This window comes from Notothenia coriiceps, unplaced genomic scaffold, assembly GCF_000735185.1.
Source record: "Notothenia coriiceps isolate Sejong01 unplaced genomic scaffold, NC01 NC01_scaffold00037244, whole genome shotgun sequence".
Classification (NCBI taxonomy): domain Eukaryota; kingdom Metazoa; phylum Chordata; class Actinopteri; order Perciformes; family Nototheniidae; genus Notothenia; species Notothenia coriiceps.
This window is the reverse complement of record NW_011369945.1, coordinates 16,950,887-16,968,007: the sequence shown is the minus strand read 5'-3', so window position 1 is coordinate 16,968,007 and position 17,121 is coordinate 16,950,887. Positions and strand designations below refer to the sequence as shown.

At 39.9% G+C, this 17,121-nt stretch overlaps 1 protein-coding gene across 2 annotated transcripts; it reads left to right on the top strand.

Annotated features, from left to right (window-relative positions):
* The first annotated feature begins 1,097 nt into the window (after window positions 1-1,097).
* LOC104964876 (sodium bicarbonate cotransporter 3-like) lies at window positions 1,098-16,661 on the top strand. Of its 2 annotated transcripts, none has more exons than XM_010793769.1 (3): window positions 1,098-1,245; window positions 14,926-15,007; window positions 16,347-16,661. In XM_010793769.1, the coding sequence occupies exons 1-3, from the start codon at window positions 1,204-1,206 to the stop codon at window positions 16,520-16,522; spliced, it is 300 nt and encodes a 99-aa protein (XP_010792071.1). In that variant the 5' UTR covers window positions 1,098-1,203; the 3' UTR covers window positions 16,523-16,661. The 2 variants fall into 2 exon arrangements, with proteins under 2 accessions (XP_010792071.1, XP_010792072.1); XM_010793770.1 differs by lacking the exon at window positions 1,098-1,245 and adding an exon at window positions 6,648-6,833.
* The last annotated feature ends 460 nt before the right edge of the window (window positions 16,662-17,121 follow it).

Here is a 17,121-nt window from a genome sequence, read left to right as displayed (position 1 = left end):
AAAGACAATTGTAAGCGCATATGTGTTTGTAACAAGTTTGAATAGCGACGTTTTTCACTGTGTTAATAGGCCTAGGGCCTACTGCTGGTGTATATACTTCTTTAACACCATTCAAATAACCTCCTAGGCTGGCATTCTGAGGAAAGTAGTTGTTACAACCTTTGTTTTTCAATAATGGTAGTCCTATTTGTAAAACTTAGTTAAAAGAAGAGGTGTACCACTTTACGATACCACTACCCTTATAAAGGGTTTACAAATAGTTTGTAATTCATTTATTAATTAGGTTGTGAACACTCTACAAATCATTAATAAACTGTTATAAGACATGAGATAAACAGCGCAACTGTGACCGGTTGCTTGCCAAATAGTGAGCTCACATTTATCTGTGCTGCTAAGCCTTAAATTGGCTACTTAGCTTACTTCGTCTTCTTCATCAGCCAGCATCCTTGGTGTCTGTTATGAAATATCTGAGTTGATTCTCGCTAAGTAGCCAATATAAGGCTTAGTCATCTTTCCAAATAGTGAGCCTGTGTTGATGTATGGAAAACTATGTTAGAACTGGTTTATAAATGGTTCTTAATGATTAATAAAGTGTTTACAACCTAATTAATAACCTACTTATAAACCCTTTATGAATCCTTTATAAGGGTAGTCTTATTGTAAAGTGGTACCAAAGAAGAATATGAAACAATATATTACCTGCTGCTTATCTGCTTGTTCCTCCTTCATTAAAGCTGTATTGTGCCCACAAATTCAAATCAGCATAGTTTTCATTTACGGTTAGTTTACAAATCCAACTTCACTTTGAAATTAAGTTGTATGTCTTATAGCAGTGTTCATCTTTTCCACTTAGCCTACATATAGAGGACATTGCGAGCTGTACCCGCATGTTTAATGCATGGTTTAACGGGGTTTTAAAAATCATAACATAAAAGCCCGCTTGGGACTTTGAGGCGACACGGAAATTATCCCCCGCCCTTATAGTGACGTAGTTGCATTTTATTGGCTGAGAATGCCGGTTACTGAACGCGAATTGGCAATCAACCCCTGTCCATCAAGTTAGAGGCGTGTCCTTATCGTGTCGTTAGGGAAAGCACAGCAGTCCTCGTAGTTCATCTAAGTGTCACCCGTCCCGGTCTCTTCCGTACATCAACTGTTACAAAATACAAGCTAACGGTTGGTAAGCGACCGGCGGCAGGTGAAATGGACGAACCTTCGGAACAAATGAGGCCGCTACTGAGAACAGTAAGTACCCGCCCAGCACAGTTCACCGTTAACCTACCATGATGTGTGTGGCTCTTTGTCCGTGTTGGTCCGTGTTTGCCAAGCAGCAGCAGAAGTAGTGATGCTTGGGAGTCAGATTCAATAAGGCACCACCCGGCGGCTGCTAATGTTAGCCGGCTTTCTACTTCTGACACGTGGCATGGGTACAAGTTGTGTTAATATCTCTTGGGAAAGTTAGCGAATACGTTCATTCAAACGTTTTTTATAGAGAGGTGTTTCTCTGACCACTATATATGCATGTTTTTAGTGTATCTTTACTTTAGCTAGTAGCGTTACTTGCTAACGTTAATGTAGTAGCCGGGCAGCGAGCAGAGTCAAGCCTGTTTTGTGACGTTATTAACAGTGGTTAAAGGGTTATTTTACCCTTTTTCTGGCAAGTCTAGACATACGTGTTCATGCACTTACACAAACTAAAACGTGCACATAAATGCCTTTCTGTTAGCATTGTGTGTTCCTTCAGTAAGTCGGACGTTTAATGCCAGCTGCTTTGTAGCATTTCCCCTCACGCTCAACAGGTCTAATCTTCCGTTATTGTATAGTGTGTGCCCTAGTTAGTTAGTTAGTTTAGTTGATACGATCCACTGGTACGTTTACCCACATAACAAGGCTAATTTGCATATCAAATGCGCCCAAAATAGATCCGCCTTGTGTGTCATTTCCAAGTCAGGAAATGCTGCTAATTTTACAGTGAAAGCTAGAGAAGTAAACCAAACATGAAACTGGAAGAGAAATTTGTTTGCACATGATCAGACCCGTGAGTGACAGTAAATCTACCACACTCTCTTGAATCTGACATTTTAACTGAGTTGTTAGTCAAGTAGAGGCCCACATCCTGTCCGTTGGGTGTAACTTTACAGTCACAGATGGGATGATGAGCATCAAACACGCAGCAGTGTTAACGAGACCAAAAAAGAAACTTGTTTCAGAGCTAAGTTTAAAATGCATGCTGACTGTGTGACATCAATGCTGGTGTATGGTTGTCCACTACTACGTTTGTGTGTGTGTGGGGATGACCCTATACGTATATGTGTGTGCATGTATGAACATGAGCATGCCTCTGAGGAAACTTGACCCCTCGCTGCCCAATGGAAGGTGTAGCTGGATAGCTGTGCAGGCCTACTTCCTTCCCTGGCATGGAAGTCAATGCATTCACTGTGACACAGAAACATTCATCCATACCTAACTAAGGCACTGGGCTTATTAACTGTGCACCAATCTTGGGCTCTACCATTTGACGATCAAGAGGATCCAAATAAATAGTTTGTTTAGGTTTGCAGGGATCTATCTGCAGCTTCACAATAGATAATTCAAAATGGTATTGTAACACATGTTCAACCTTTACCAAATATAGTGCTTCCTGTGATTTTAATATTGCCAATATAACAACATGTTGTTGGCCCTTCATCCATCAAAATGCACTTCCCAAGGAACATACCCTTGGTTGAGCTTTGACTCAGGCATTTAGCTAGTGTGTGCATGTTGACAACGCATTAATCTGGTTTAAACAAGAAGACTCTTGTTGTGATCAGGCTTGCTGGTTGACCAATGCTATTTTAAGGAGTCATTTTGAAAATGAAACATTGCTGCCATTGGCTGTATAAATGGTCTTGACCAGTGATTCTCTCTAATATAAATCCTTAGCAATTAGAATGAATTCTTCCCCCCAACTTTTAATAATTTCAAACACTTGTTTTACACTAGGAGTGAACCCATAGCATGTTATGCCACTGTGTACTGTTACTGTAGGTGTTCTGCTGCATTTGTCACCACTTCTTCTTAGGCTTTATTTGTGGCATTTATAGAAGGCTACTTAGAAGGCTTTGACTTAGAGATGAACCTTCTTCTCTGCTGCGTGTTTTCCATGTTTAGCCTTTACTACGAGTGCTTAGTGGCCAGATTAGGCCTTTACACAGACTGATAGACTCTCTGCTTTTACACTTGTACCAGTAAAGATGGGTTGAAGTTCGAACAGCTAAAAATCAAAAGACACTGAAAGAAAAATTAAGGGTTATGATAGCAATATTATAGTTGGAACACCAGTTTAAAACTTAAAGCTTAAGCCCTTTTTGCATTCAGTCAATCTGTCATGTCTTGCTTAATACATTCACACTTTTAGTTCCTGACCCCCTGACCCCTGTTTATCAATTACTCATTTGGTTGTACAGTCTAAGCTTTGATTCAATTTTGCTTCACATGTTCGCCAGCATGCCAAGAAAAGAGGGATTTGTACGTCCTGCTGCTCCACCAGTGCAAAAGGGTTTTAGTCCAGCCAGGGTAGGCTCTATGAGCTGGACTATTATTGGCTCAGCACTTACTGCTAGGGCTAGTGAGTGTTTTATGAAGCTTACTCACTGCATTGCTGAATGGGTAATTACACCAAATTAGCCTCTTTGCCAGTTCTGTTGGTTCTGTGTTCTGTTCAGCTATACTATTAAGATAATATGCTAACAATGATTAATTCCTATCTTAACCAGGCTAATGTGTGTACACAACAGCGATATGTTATAAATTGTCTAAGTAATGTGTATCATAGTCCCTCAATTTGGTTCTGACTCAAAGCAAATGTTGTATTTCAATTAGATCTTTTTTGCTTGCCACAATAAGTTGAAATAGTTATAATTATAGCATATTTGTTTAAGTTCTATAAGGCTCACCTAAATAAACTTCAATACATGTACTCCTTCATTCCCTTCACCACTTACATTTCTACTTGTCTAGCATCTAAATTACGGCTGGGAGTAACGGAACAATACAGTAACGGTCATTTTAAATACAGAAAAGCAGTTTAAGGCCCTGAGAATGCACTAATCTATGTATTAGTATGCCTGTCTACAGAGGAATAGAATTGTGCAATTAAATTAAAAATTCACCAACCCTATCATTATACTGTTAAGTGTGGTCTGATTGTTGATGGTTGAAGTGTGAGCCTGATGGTAGCATATAGGCGTAATGGTTTTTTCAGTTTGTTGGTGATATTGGCTTAACCTGCGATGGATAATGGATCTGAGACATTGAGCGGTTAATCTTTGTACTGTAAGCCTCTTTCAAGATGCACACGCAATCCTGTACCAAAAAGCACTTTCTGTTGTACCTTACAAGTAGAGATGATCCGATCACGTGATCGGGGATCGGAGCCGATCACTTGATTTTCAAAAGATCGGATTCGGGAGAAAAAAATCGGGGATCGGGATTATTATTATTATTTTTATTTTTTTTAATAAAAATGTTTAATGTTACAAAACAAAAATGACCATGTTCACATCTTAAAGTCATCCTGAGGCCTTAGTTTTGGTTTAAAAATACACAACATCATGTATGTGTTGCTTCTTTTGGGCTTGTTTTCATAGACCTGGTTGCTTATTTCTCTCAAATCTGGCAATAGAGTGGGCAGGGCGCAGTGTCTAATAGTAGCAGTAAGCTAACAAGAGGCTACCTTCAGCTGGTGACTCGGGAGTCGGGACAGAGAAAATGTCAGGAGTTTGGAAGTATTATAAAATTGAAAGCGAAGGCAGTGTAACAGCCAGATGCAATGTTTGCAAGGCGGAGGTTCAGCGTGGTGGAAAGAACAGAGCTACGTTCAACACGACCAATCTAGTACGCCACCTGAGAAACAAACACCAACAACACGACGAGTACACAGCGGCCACTCAGGTAATGGCACTGAAACAACCGACACTTTCAGAGACTTTTAAAAGGAAAGAGAAACTGCCCCAGAACAGTGAAAAGGCCAAAAAAATAACAGCCAAGATAGCTGAATTCACCGTACCTTTTTTTTCTCTTAATGCATTGCATAATGATCGGATTGGGAAAAATCGGTATCGGCAGATTGTCAAAATCAAATGATCGGAATCAGATCGGGAGCAAAAAAAGGTGATCATCCCTACTTGCAAGAAGTGGAAATTATAGCATTGCTGTAAAGGCATGGATTTATTGATGAAAAAATGATCAATTGTCTCTTCTTCCTGAGCGTATTTGCTGTTTCCCCTGCCTGTATGGAAATGGACATAATACGATGTTGATTTGTCTTTATACAGATCAATCCAAGGTTTTTAAAATCATGCTAAGATTGCATGTCTATTACTATCAATAATTCATGTGGTTGTTTTTTCACACCACAAACAAACAGTGACCGAGACTGTTGAAAGTTGACTGACCCAGCTTTAAGTGGCATGTTATCTTTTCTGTACCATTGATAGCTTTCACTCAAGACCAAAACATCAAACTGATCCGTGTTGGGTACTAAAGATTCATCAATCTCTCTCTAGCTCTCTCTCTACACAACTGTTTTTTGAACAACACATTGCAACAAGTTTACTGAGGAGGATGTGGTTCTTTTCGTGTCTTACATTACAATAAACTGTTTCATTTGGGGTTTTAGACTGTTGATCTGGTAAAAACACATTTAGAAAAAGATGGCCCTTTATTAATCCCCCGAGGGGGAAGACATTTGAAGACATAACTAGTTTTTGATATTGTATAACTGTGTAACTAAATTCTTACATGTATTGATTAATTAATAATACAAATAATAGCTGCTACCCTATTTCAGAGTTAAAGCTCTAAATTGTCAGTTTTCTAAAACACTTTAGTAAAAAAACAAACCTTGCTGCATTACAGTATTGCACGTGGTCTTGCTTTCTGTTCAGTCTCAAGTTTAATTCAGCCTTTAGATGGCACTCTTTTTATTTACGCTTTGTATTCCTCATTGCCAGGGGTATCTCTAGGCTTGGTTTCATCTTTGCCCTTATTGTTTTGTAGTAAATCTACTTGGAAGTGACTGGCACTGTTAATAGGTGATACATCAAAGCCAAGAGTATCTCTGGACTGGACTGCGACCCAGGATGGTAAATAAAAAATATTTGCTGCTTGGGTTTCATAAATAGGTTCTTTTTGCCCTACTCATATAACAGATCTTTTTGTGGACTGGAAACAACCGAGACATCGTTTCTTTTCAAATTACAGTTTGTTGAAAGACATGTGCAACCTTCAGGCTCTAATGGGGATTGTGAATGTCATAGGCATGAAGACATTGGAAAATGAATGAATACACAGCACTATCTTTCCTTTTTCAATTCATTGCCCCCTCTGAGGAATGCCAAGCTCACACGTGTTCTTGTTTCTATCTATCTTTGTTGGGGGAGGGTCTTCATTTGTGACCTGAATAACTCTGCGGGTGAGCATTTGGATGTCCTCCAAAGGTGTGTGTCCGTCCCCCATATGTGCGTTTCTAAGCTCTTGGCCGGGCAAATAAAATATTCATGGTGGCATGGTGGGATTGGCTGCTGAGCCAAGAGCGGGCTGACAGGGTAGAGCAGGGCACCGTGTTTTTAGGAGCAGCTCACTCCCTCTCTCCCCTCCTCTCTCTGTATAAAGAGATGAGCGGAGGAAAGGGCAACAGACAAGTGCGACAGTGTGTCTCTGTTAGTGCTTAGCTCACACACACCTTCTACAATAGAGATCAGAAAGCTGCCTCACGTCCCTGCTGCCTGTGCTTTGTGGATGTTTTAGTCTAAATGGACGATTCGAGCGAAGGGGAGCATGTGCTTACGGTACGTCTGGTTCTGTGTCTGTGTGCCTCACTGCTGTGTTCTGCACTGAACAGGATCAAGTGTGTGTTTTGTATTGGTTTGTCCTCTTGTGTTCTACGGCAGAGTGGAGTGATCTGTGCTAATGAATGTGGCAGGTGGTCAGTGCAGAGAAGCTGTTGCCTCATCAGACATGTCTCTCGAAATGGAAATGTTTCCTTTCTACTCCTTTATCGCCTCGAGGAGCAGAGAAGAGAGGAAACTGACAGTTATGGCTGCTTAAAGGAGCGGGACAAGGAGAACAGGAAAGAAGAGAGGAGAAAGACGAGGAGTGTTAGGGAGAGACGGGGGGAATGGGTCTGCCAAGGTGGCTGAATACAAACAAGGTGCAAGCTGTCAATGGAGATTTTTATTGACTAACTGACGTTAAAACGAATGAAATGCTTGTTTCTATTCAGTCTAGTGCAAAAATGATTACGCTCAGAGCAACGAATGAGGAAGGGCTGTTGGAATCAAAAGGAAAATATTTGTGGGGCAGAGAGAGCGGATGGTTTCCATCTTTAGGTTTGTGTTTGCCTGCGAAGTCTGACCATGTTTGGCAGTGATGATTACATCTTATGGAGACTATGATTAGAATCTGTTTATTTTCCAACGTTTCTGCCAAATGAAATATCTTCCCAGCTTTTTAAATGTGAAGATTGTCTTCACTCGGGAGACATTATACAGGTTACAAGCTTCCCACTGCCTATGCCCTCTTAGTTCAGCTCTGCTCAAACATGGTGAGGCTGCAGATAGGTAAATAATTGAATGGCTAGTTAGCAAAAGTCAGCAACATATAGCTGCAATCAGATCAGATCATACCACTTTTTTTAGGGCTGCACAATATGACATTTTAGTTTTCATTGCAATGTCAACTTGCGTAATGAACACATCATGAAAGTTGTTTGAGCGCTATACTGAAAGCAGCAAAGGGAAAGAAGCACATTTTAAATACATTGCAAGTTAGATCATTATCACAATATTTAACACACTGAGTTTCTCAGATATCTGTGTTTCCATTTGCTACCCAGCACTTGCTAAGCATCATGGATGTTTGTGCCTTCCTGAAAAAAGTTTCTTAAATGATGTTATACAAATGTTACGTCCATATATATTCTAATGTACATCATTTGGCTGGGAGCCATCAATAATCTCTCAAATGTCTTATTTCTGTTTTCAGAAATAATTAAATGAGTTGCATAATTCCAATAAATTACATTTAATTTGCAGTATAGGACAATAGTTGCATGCATAGTATGCAATTGAAAATGTTGGCAGTCTGAGACGGGAGATTTGTAGTAATCTGCAGGGACAGGACTCTCGCTGTCACACCTCTCTTATGTCAGTCTCTACGGATTGGAACTGGTCCCAATGAAGCAGGGCTGGCGAGGAGCTGAGATTACAGGGAACAGGCCTTGTTGAGTGGGTGCTTGTTTTATTCACTGTCTGTTTGGCTGCTGCTTGGTTAAATCACTCCTGCATTCTAACAGAAGTGGGTTTTACCTACAAGTGTTCAATGAATTAGAAAATCACGTTTAAATGTATGAAAAAATAAAATAAATGATTTAAGCAATCATTTGAATCGGAAAACAAAACATTCCAAAGAGCCAAACCTTCTCTGGTTCCAGACAATTGTTTTTATTTATCTTATCGTTTATTAAAATGAATGTCAACAAAGTTTCGAACTGTAAGGTGTGCAATGTCTGCAATTTAAATGGGCCACCTGAATCGTGATGTATTTTATGACATTTTATCCGGGCAAAAAAATGAATGGTTCCCAGTGCGGTTTTCAACCTAGTAGCGACTTGAAACGGTATTCTGCTGGATTCAAGTTTGCTTGTGATTTATGAGGAAGGACAACTCCACAGGGCGCCTTTTTTTTAAATGGACCAAAATCAGCCTAGGAAAAAGCATAAAAACATTTTAAAATACTTTAAACGTCAATATCATTCAATCCTAGACCCAACAAAGACCACAGAAAAGGACATACAGTGGGGCAAAAAAGTATTTAGTCAGCCACCAATTGTGCAAGTTCTCCCACTTAAAAAGATGAGAGAGGCCTGTAATTTTCATCCTAGGTATACCTCAACTATGAGAGACAAAAAGAGAAAAGAAAATCCAGAAAATCACTGTCTGATTTTTAAAGAATTTATTTGCAAATTATGGTGGAAAATAAGTATTTGGTCACCTACAAACAAACAAGATTTCTGGCTCTCACAGACCTGTAACTTCTTCTTTAAGAGCTTCCTCTGTCCTCCACTTGTTAACTGTATTAATGGAACCTGTTTGAACTCGTTATCAGTATAAAATACACCTGTCCACAACCTCAAACAGTCACACTCCAAACTCCACTATGGCCAAGACCAAAGAGCTGTCAAAGGACACCAGAAACAAAATTGTAGACCTGCACCAGGCTGGGAAGACTGAATCTGCAATAGGTAAGCAGCTTGGTGTGAAGAAATCAACTGTGGGAGCAATTATTAGAAAATGGAAGACATACAAGACCACTGATAATCTCCCTCAATCTGGGGCTCCACGCAAGATCTCACCCCTTGGGGTCAAAATGATCACAAGAACGGTGAGCAAAAATCCCAGAACCACACGGGGGGACNGGGACCAGGACCACTGATCCGTGTAAAGGAAAGAATGAATGGGGCCATGTATCGTGAGATTTTCAGTGACAACCTCCTTCCATCAGCAAGGGCATTGAAGATGAAACGTGGCTGGGTCTTTCAGCATGACAATGATCCCAAACACACCGCCCGGGCAAAGAAGGAGTGGCTTCGTAAGAAGCATTTCAAGGTCCTGGAGTGGCCTAGCCAGTCTCCAGATCTCAACCCCATAGAAAATCTTTGGAGGGAGTTGAAAGTCTGTGTTGCCCAGCGACAGCCCCAAAACATCACTGCTCTAGAGGAGATCTGCATGGAGGAATGGGCCAAAATACCAGCAACAGTGTGTGAAAACCTTGTGAAGACTTACAGAAAACGTTGGACCTCTGTCATTGCCAACAAAGGGTATATAACAAAGTATTGAGATGAACTTTTGTTATTGACCAAATACTTATTTTCCACCATAATTTGCAAATACATTCTTTAAAAATCAGACAATGTGATTTTCTGGATTTTTTTTTCTCTCATTTTGACTCTCATAGTTGAGGTATACCTAGGATGAAAATTACAGGCCTCTCTCATCTTTTTAAGTGGGAGAACTTGCACAATTGGTGGTTGACTAAATACTTTTTTGCCCCACTGTATGTGAATGTACTCATTTAAGATAACAATCTTGATGGTAAAGTTGTAAAATTCCACTAAGGGACTACTACTATATTTCTGAATCTAAAGTCACCCTGCCAAGATACATTAACAGATTTCCCAACTTTTTTCCACATCTTTCATGCTGTACTTGAGAAATTCTTGTATAAAGATCAATTGTGAGTTCCAACAGAGTGCTTTCTTTCCAATGGGATTGTGTTTACTCTTAAAGGTTCATGTGAATCCTAAATCCTAAAGTCCTGCATAATACCCAACACATAGGTGATTTTCTCACCTAAGCTGCTGTAAAACATACAGACATGCTTACAGTGTGCATCAGATCAGCATTAGTTGCATGGAATTTAGATACGGTATGTTGACTTTTTCAAAACTGCAGCAGTACGATTTAGCAGATGTTGTTTGGGGTTTTTACTAAGTATTATTATCACCTTAAGGTTTTTTTGTTTTCATTGTGTCAATGTATGTGGTCAGTGTTTGTTTGGTGGTGTGTTGAAGCCCTCACATATGCTCTATGGAAAAAGGAAGCTACATGTCATGTCTGTAGGTGGTGAATGTTTTATTACCAAAAGGCTTTTGTGGGGTATAACTATGAAACTAAGAACAGCTGGAGTCTTTTATCTTATTGGACTTCATGTTGTTGTTTGCTGGTTGATGTGGTTGGGAGCAGAAGTTTGTGTTATTGTAAAAACAATGTCCTATATGCAGTCTTTTCACCACTCATATTTACACATATTTTTGTATTGTTGTCTGGTAAAAACATTCCCACGAGACGCTCATGTTAAAAAGATTAGTGGATGAGGGGCATGATTTAGAATACGGAAAGATGAGAAATGATGAGACACTTTTTACTGTGTGGTTGTGTTGGCACTTGGCAGGTTGCCTGCTTGTGTTGCCTTCCTCTCTTTGATTGTTATTTGGAACCCACTCTCTACTCGTTCAGCATTTGTATCCTCTGAGGTGTTTTGCTTGAGCAAAGCCGGGCTTATCCTGCACCAGACTCCATGCATGCTTTCACTTCTCAACTCAGACTTGAATCGTTTTGTTTCCTGGTGACATCGATGGATTTCTGATACGAATTCCCACCGGTGTCCGACATTGGTTTTGTCTGGTGGAGCAGAATGTGTAGAGCACTGTTCCTGTCATGTGGCAGCACATGTCTCAGTGGACCCTGAACGGGCAGGAAACACAGTGGTTACATGTATGCCTACTGAGGGTTACCTCATACCATGGTTACACTTGCATTCAATGTTTCCATCCATGTTTTTTATCTTGATCACTATCTGACATTCATCAAGCTTCCTGGTTGCTGATGTGTTGATCCAGATCCACTTAGATAAGTTCGCCTGCATCCTTATCTAACACTAGTTTCAGGCATATTAAAAACAATCATAATGGTCATCACTACACAAATATCTATCTATATCCACACAGTTAAGATAACAGTGCTAGGCAAATATAATCTGGTTTCCTTAATTGTTTAGGTGAAGCCAGAGAACTATTACGTTTTGTCATATATTGATGTCACTATTTGGTGGCTTTTCCACTCTGCTGGCCATTCTTTTTCCCGCCCACAAATCCAGCTCCCCACTGGCACTGCTTCTGTAGCCCAACCACAGCTGTGCTTTGTAGGCATAATGGCTAATTTCCTCCCTGGCCTGGGGACTGTGGCTGATAGACTGAGGTTTATTTTGGAAGCTATGTGACGGGTTGCATCATGTGTTCTTAAAATGTACCAAGCAATGTGGGGTTGAGGGCACGACAGACTTTAACACGTGCATATACAGGCACGACAGTGACATGCATATATATACTATAGAAAACCTCAGTGAGTAAACTGTTGTTTACACAGTAAAAGTGGTATTTTAAGAAGCTTACAAATAAGACGATACTCATGAAGCAAGGAATGGTTTTCCTCCAGCTTTGTGCACCCTGCTAGTAAAAGTTGGTTCATGTGATTCTGGCACAATAGGATTAGGAAATTACAACTGTGACCAAACCAGTAGCCAAGCAAAAAAGTATTTTGTTAACTGTTTTTAAATGTGTTGGAATGTTTTATTTAATTACCTAAAACTGCATGACATCAAGTGCAAATGTTTGTCCTTTGAAAATCTCTGAAGGTGTCAGCTAATTGAATGTTGGACCAAACATTAGCTTTTGTTGTGATGCTGGAAGCTGAAAATCCAGTGACCTTTCACCTTAAATTACCTTGACCAACCACTCCAGCTTTAGTCAACTTTGGTCAATCTGACTCACTTGTAGGGGGAGGAACTTCAGTTACTACAGATAGATTCATGTCTTGCTGCTCTTCTGCCTGCAGCTATGTTCTTACCGCTCCTCACAGAGGCACTGTCGGAGAGCAACATGGCTCATTATCATGCAAATCCACTAGCAACTGGGACGCACAAACACACAGGCACAATCACAGATGGCATCATTCTTTGTAGGTGGTGTTCTAACAGGAGAATAATTATGGTAATATATGTGTGGAACTCTGAATGTCATTGAAGACCTATTCCTAATAGTAAGCCAGTAAGGAAGCAGGAGATAGAAATAGAGTTGGTACCCTTCTACCAGAGTGAACCTTCAGTGTGGTGGCAAAGGCACACGAGGCCCTGATGTCATCCACGTATCGTGTGTCTTTTCACCATGTGGCTGTCTTCGTCACTTTTGTTTCTACACCCTCCTGCATGGCAGCAGAGCCTCTCTGTGATTGGTTGAAGGGATCAAAAGGATCAACCAATTAGGGATTGTGTTGCATAAAAGGGTTTGTACACGAGACAGGAAGCAGCGTTTCTTTGAAGCAAAGTGTCTGATTTATGTTATATGGCCTATGTGAAATGTGTATATATAGAAAATCATTGAAGACATTTATTTTACATTTTATGAACAGTCACCTGCAACATGGTATTAAAGCACAAGCTCTCAAAAGCCCTGTAAGATAGGATCCATACTGTCAGACATGTCACAAACGTATGTTATATAGGCCTATATCTTATTCAGGCCGATCTTATCAGCCTGGCTTTCAAAGCCACCTTCAGCTCACTGCTACCCTGTGGTGTTGACCGACTCTACAGTATATGAATGTGTGTCTAAAAAAAGCGTTTCTTTCTTTGTCCCAATACATCATGCCTGCTGATCATGTGGCCGAGCTGGCTTGACTTCTATTGATTCACACCATGTGGCCTTAAAGAACAGCTGGAAGTATGAAGGTTACTTGAGGTGCCGAATTCAAATATTTTCACGAAGATGGGACTGACTGGGATGATATTGGTATCAGTTGCTGTTCCCTGATGGCGGACCCACAGGAGCTTCTCAAGCACATATAGTTCTGTTTTTTTGCCACACATGCAAGAGTAACTGGAGATGTGTCTCTTTGGCTGCTTTAAATGTTCTTAAGGTTGTAGAGTCAGAGCCAAACTCGGTTTGGGTTGAGGAGCTTTATGTTTTTTATATATTTGTATGTGTGCGTGTGGTTTTACATTTCTGTTATGAGAACTAGTTTTGAGTTTCAAATTGTACAATGTTTGGGTAGTATAAGCTTAGAGGTAGGATTGGGATATCCTCATCGTAAATGTTGATACTGCTGATGGTTAAGGCTGGGATTTCAGGAGTCCCCTCACACATACAGTATAGCAGTTATGTGTTTGTGTGTTTAGGTAATGTTATCTGTTTTTTAAGGCACTATAATTTGATAAAAAATCAATACTAATGTTTTCTGAAAACGTTGTGTCTCCTCTAATTGGATCCTTCTATCTGTTGATGTTTCCATGACCTGGATATCTGAATGATCATTTTCACTAAGGTCACATAACCTCTGTTTTAATGAGTGGAGCCAGCCTCTTGACGTTGCCATGTAACTCAACCTTTTATGGCATGGACCAACACTGAATATATATTCCAATAGAGGCTAATTCGTTTGTGGAAAAAAAGATAATCTTCTTAATAAGCTAACCTGTTTATCAGAGTATATATTTGCGTGCTGGTCTATGATCATGGTCAACTAAACATTAAGTACACTTAATAATATTTTATGTTATGGCCCGAGATATTGACTGCCTTGTTTAAGTGTTGTGGTAATGTGTTGTAGATGTTGGCCATCTGCAAAGTCATTAGTTTGCTTTACTCAAACACATAAACACAGAGCTATAGAGTCATTTGGTATGGGGTTAAAAATACAAATAAAAAAACAAACAGGACCCTCACCAAACCCACCATTGATTTACATATCCGGGGTGTCAGAGGAAATGTAAAGATCTTCATGCTGTGTTCCCACCAGTCTTATCACAGCCTAGACGATCTGAGTCAGGGTCCTTTTCTGCCCTGCTGGTTCCCCAGATGCTTCTGCTAGATCTTACTGCAACAGATTCTATATCTGCCACTCCTGTTTATCAACCCACCTTCATATGTATTCCTCTCTAGCGACAGTCTATTTAAAATAAAGCTTGAATTTAAATATATTTTTATTCGGTCATTGTTTCTAACATTGTGCTCCATTATCGGAGACACTTTATTGATTGTCTGTTGTGTCTGGTTATGTTAGCTACTGCAAGTAAGACGTGCTTTGAATGTGTTTTCTTTCCTAATTGTTCACCAACACTTTCCTTTAATGTCTATTGAACTGGATTCATTTGTCTTGAGTCTTTTTCTAAAAGCCGTCATTTAGGTTTATTGTATATTAAGCTATATGAACAAGTAAAATAATTGGGGTTGAAACTATTTATTTGCACACTTTACATATGTGTTTGTGTTTTTTTTTAAATAATGTATCCTTCAATCTCTTTTGCTCTTTCTCCTGTTGTTCTCAGGGTCTAGATGAGGAGGCATTAGTGGACCATGGAAAGAGCAGCTTCAGTACTCACACAAACTACGAAAAGGAGGATTTGGACAGTAAGTTTGAAGCCACACCGACTGAAAATACCTTTATTGTGTTAGAAAGGGTAGGTTTCCAAGGCCAACACACATTTGTATTGAACAAATGCTTATTCATTCACTTGTTGCTGATTACTTTGAGAGCGACACACCAGGCTCTGCATAATTAAGACACTTTTGTGTTAGAACTCATTACAAGACGTCCGATTTCTCGCCAATACACATCACTAGCTGTATGTTACATCTTATAGTCAATGCTGTTCACAACAAACGTCTTTAGCACCGATAATATGTCCTTCAGGTGTTTGCTACTTGTCCCTCTGTCCCCCCCCGCCAGCACTCTGCTCTTTCTTTATGTCCGTCCACAGCATTATCTCCATTTATCCCTTCTCTATCCTTTTGTGACACCGGTGAAGCCCTCTGCTCTCTGTCCAGCCAGGCTGTTTATTTTCCATCTTCTTTCATCTCCCATGTCTTTTCCCTCTCTTCCTCCCTCTCCGTTCCTCTCCATCTGTTCAGCTCATGTGTCACTTGTGCCTTCCTGTGAGTGCTGCGTCTTGGTTTCATTCCCCCCAGGGTTCCCTCCCAAATCAAAGAGAGATGACTCATCTGTGAAAAATGAGTATTGGCAGAGTATGTAGGGTGAAAATAGGGCGTTTGCATTTCAGAACACAGTTCCTGTGTGGTAGTAAAAATAATGAGGAGAAGTAAATAAAACATTGGGGAGAACAGAGAGTGGTGAAAAAAGTTAAACATTGTACTCAAGTTGATTATCTAGAGCACTCCATTGAAAAGCAGAGTTCTCCGTCTTCGGTTTTAAATGTTAGTGTTTCTGTTCAGATGTAAATACTGACACTGTTATTGTAGGCTCAACATTTAAGTTTTACAATGAAGCCTTGGATTTAGAAATTGAGTTCAATCTATCTTATTGTTGCCTCGACCACACTGAAATGGTATTTGGTTTGCCATTGTCTTAGCTTTATTTGCTAACAGAGGTGGAAATCTGATGTGTGTGTGATGGGCAGGAAACTCCAAGGTCAACATGTTTTACGATAGAAATCTGGTCATCAGATTGTACAGAATACTGTAGATGGGACGTGTTGTAAACATTTAGAACTTTATTTCATTTAAATGATACATTCTATGTTAAAACAACATGGGTTTTACTTTATTTCCAATAAGATACAGTTGTATGTCCCTTTAACACCTGCTAATTAGTCAGTTTGAATCATCTATAATGAAAATGTAACTCAAATTGTGAACTGTATTTAAACTTCCCCGAACCTTTATTCATTTGTGCAAAAGAGTGTGTAAGAAAAAGATATCTAAAATGGTATTGCACTTGTCTTTTCCCTAGGCCACAGAGCGGTGTATGTAGGCGTCCATGTTCCTCTTGGAAGGGAGAACAAACGGAAACATCGTCATCGAGGACACAGACACCACCGAAAGAAGAAAGAGAGAGACTCTGATGAGGGGAAGGACGATGGCCAGGAATCCCCCACTGGTTGGAAACGCTTATCTTTAATGTCTTAATGCCCCCACACCACTCTTTTAGTTTGAATCCCTCTCTACATAGTTCCTATTACAAATGACTCGTCGACCTTGTCGTTAATGTCTTCTTTTAGAGCCTATAACAGCCTATCGTTTAAGGCAGTGGTTCTTAACTGGTCAGGCCTCGGGACCCCCTTTTTTCCTTTGTCAATAAATCGCAACCCGAAATTTTGAACCACTCAAATCTATTCAACAAAAAAAGGTGCTGTAATATGTATACGCTTTTCAGCATACGATATTAATTAAAGTGAAGTACAGTACATATATCCCTTATATCCCTTCACAGAACTAAAGCATGCTTTTTAAAAAAAGGTTTAATGAGATGATGAAATCAAAGCTGAACTGTATAACATAAAAAGGCCCACATGCTGAAAACCCAACCCCAGCAGGGGGGTCTGGGGGGATTCTCCCCCAGGAGATTTTTAGAAATACTAACAAACTATGCATTCTGGTACACTCTGAGAAGAAAATAAATAAATCTATTACTACCTGACATATTAATAATATTTGATGCCATTGTTTGTTTGTCATTTTGTTCTGACAGCTTGCTGCGAGAAGAGTAAGATAGTCTGGGAGATAGT

Excerpts from the sequence above, each read along its gene's own strand:
- LOC104964876 (XM_010793769.1), top strand. The coding sequence starts at position 1,204 with ATGGACGAACCTTCGGAACAAATGAGGCCGCTACTGAGAACA. Across the intron at positions 1,246-14,925 it reads TGAGGCCGCTACTGAGAACA|GGTCTAGATGAGGAGGCATT; the intron begins GTAAGTACCCGC and ends TGTTGTTCTCAG. Across the intron at positions 15,008-16,346 it reads CGAAAAGGAGGATTTGGACA|GCCACAGAGCGGTGTATGTA; the intron begins GTAAGTTTGAAG and ends TCTTTTCCCTAG.